Source organism: Pterocles gutturalis, unplaced genomic scaffold (assembly GCF_000699245.1).
Source record: "Pterocles gutturalis isolate BGI_N339 unplaced genomic scaffold, ASM69924v1 scaffold19259, whole genome shotgun sequence".
NCBI lineage: Eukaryota > Metazoa > Chordata > Aves > Pterocliformes > Pteroclidae > Pterocles > Pterocles gutturalis.
Genome location: NW_010128637.1, coordinates 28027 through 30771, shown reverse-complemented (window position 1 = coordinate 30771; position 2745 = coordinate 28027). Strand labels below are relative to the sequence as shown.

Below are 2745 nucleotides of genomic sequence, written 5' to 3'. Positions count from 1 at the left end.
TAGCCATATAAATTTCAAAGCCTCTGAACACCACATTTTGTATTTTGTTATAGTGAATTGCAGTGAAACAATATATTCAACATATATATGAGTATGGAAGTAAGAGAGTGGAAAATGTCTAGAAATTTTAACTACAAATATAACTACTTATGATGGTGTTTCTTATGGTTTAATCTTGACTCAGAAACGTGGGCTGGAATGACTACTGGTCCTGGCAAGTCTGGGTTTCAGCTCCCTGCCTGGGAAATGGCCAGACCTACAGCCTGTCCCTGCCCAAGGCTCTGGTTCATCCCTGTTTCTAGACCCAAACGGTGACCGGGGTGACGCAGTTCTGCCCCACCAGTGGGTGAGCAGAAGCAGGGCTGGGGACACTGGCAGGAGCAGGCACAGACCCCGGTTCCTCCCGTCCTTACTTGATATCTTTGGAATTCGGATTTGTTCACTGCTGCTGCCGTCGCCCCCGTCGCTGAACGGCTTTATTTCTATGATGTAGTCCTCGTCAAAGGGCAGGGAGAGCTCCACGGAGGTTTTATTCGTTTCTATTACAGACGTGCTGCTCTGCCTATTCCACCTGTACAAAACCTGCAAAGAAGAGAGAGAAAAGGAGGCAGAAAGGGCAGAGATTTTCCTAAGGGTGTCCTCTGATGCTCAGACATTTGCTCTGGTCATGGGGGGCTGTTTCGGTTTCAGTGGGGACCCACACCATCACAGTGGTGACAGTGCCAGTGTGGGGAGGTGACACTAGGAGCAGGGCAATGCCGATGCACAGCACACAACAAGGCACTGGTACCTGGCAGCACCCCTCGGCAAAATCTTTAGCTTGACCAAGCTAAAATAAACTCCAAGACTTATGCAGAGAGGCCAAAACTTCTTATTACTTTTCCTCAGGAAACTGAGTTGGGGTATTTGATGCAGTGCCACAAACTGCTTCCCAGAATAAATGGCTTTTCTGAATTGCTTCTTACTACGATCTGGGAATTCTACTAATTTTTATCATAAATCATGACATAAAATAAAAGATTTCCAGGAAAAAAGAAAGAAAAATGGGAAATGTTTTGCTATGATTCAAGAAAGAAAGCAATCTGGCTCTGCTATCCTAACAGTAAGTTAAAAGAGGACTTTTTAGAAAACCAGTAGAAGGAGTTTGCTTTTTCAGGGTGATGACTCTCACCCTCTTTCAATTGACTTGTTAATTTGCATTTCAAACCTAAAATATGTAGTGAAAATTTGGTCCAAACTGCTGAGGTTCATCTGAGGTTTTGACTAAAAACCCTGAGGAATTACTAATTTTTGATAATCCGATACACTGCACCAAAGATACTTCAAAATTACTGCAGAAATTCAGGCGAGCTGGCACAGGCTCATAAAGCCGATGCCACTGGCATTGCAGATTGTGAACAAAATATAAAGCATGTCCAGGGTCTTCAGCGTTTCAAGCTCTGGTGGAAAACATTTGCGCAACTCAACCCTCAAGGCGATGGCTGGCAATTGCACACCGATATCTTCTTTGGGCCAAATTAAACCCTTGTGTAAGGTGAGAGAGCGGAATTCTTCCCAAGATTTCTCTCTAGTTAAATTATACCCTATTAAAACTGCCACTAATGAGGACTCTCTTTTCCTTTTGGCTTTGCTTACCGAAGAAAATGGGAGCTATTAAAAAAACATTTTATTTATCTGCAATTAAGGAGTCAGCTCCAGCCTCTGGAAGGTTTCCACCCAATGCAGGAGAGCAGTCCTGCAGGTGGGAGCTTCTGAGGGAAGGCACAGGTGATGGTCCGCAGGCTGAGACCCACGGGGATGCTCGCAGGGATGAGCATCACTGGGGCGAGAGCGCACAGCTGGCAGAACGTGCTCACTCTGCACAGGTACAGCCTCTGTTTTTGGAGGAATTCTCCAGTTTTAACCAGGAAAACCATGCAAGTACCATGCAAAACACCTTGTCTGGTCTTACTATAAACCTCAACTTGGCACTGGTTTCATGGAGATGTTCTGTATAGCTCCATACCAGAATCACTGACACCAAAGCTGAGTGAGGAAGGACCGCAGGACTGGGGAGGTGAGTAAGGTGGTACAGGGCAGTCTTTTGCAGCTGCCTGTGCTAACAAAATACTCACTTTGTAGCCTCTCACTTCCGATTCGTTATCCAGTGCTTTCACTTGGTCCCAGTTCAGTATGATCTTGGAGTCAGACGAATTCCATATGATGTTCCCGGGGGGCTGACTCGGTGCTGTAGCAAAATATACACAGCACTGTCTTACTAAGGAGCACCATTTCCCAGCTGGATCCCTCCCAGTACCAAGGAGGCTTCTACCACCATGCCCAGAGTCCCATTGCTCTGGAAGGAATGAGCTGTTTCACGGATCTGTGTCCTCAAGGTCACAGGAGGTGTGACACAACACAGTGCTCTCAATGAAAAAAAAAAAGATTCAATCAGTTGCTCAACACGCCTGAGACCAGAGGAAAAAAACCCTCTTTGAATGATGAGATAAATATTTAATTTTCCTGCCTAGCTGTGATCTCAGTTTTGCATGCTCTGCTTACTTAACATGGCAAAGAGCCTTACAGAAAAAAAAAAAAAAACCAAAAAAACAGGCTGATAAGTCTTCTGCGCAAAAACCCAGCAAAGAAAAGGCTGACAGCTCCTTCAGACTCGAGAAAACTTGAGAACAAGCGAGGGGAGCGCTGGCAGAACCCCTCCCAGGCTGGAGGCCCCCATCCTCACACACTCACGTGGCTTTTTGGTTG

At 45.6% G+C, this 2745-nt stretch overlaps 1 protein-coding gene across 1 annotated transcript in view; it reads right to left on the bottom strand.

The window, feature by feature from the left end:
- Positions 1–413: 413 nt before the first annotated feature.
- Positions 414–2745, bottom strand: part of LOC104466324 (contactin-4-like) — a gene marked incomplete at both ends in the record, with an annotated part of 12806 nt that continues 10474 nt past the window's right edge. Inside the window, 3 exons of the mRNA XM_010079705.1 lie at positions 414–582; positions 2115–2227; positions 2731–2745. The exon at positions 2731–2745 is cut by the window's right edge and continues 193 nt beyond it. Of these exons, the coding sequence (XP_010078007.1) occupies positions 414–582; positions 2115–2227; positions 2731–2745 (297 nt within the window). The remainder of the gene's footprint in view (positions 583–2114; positions 2228–2730) is intronic.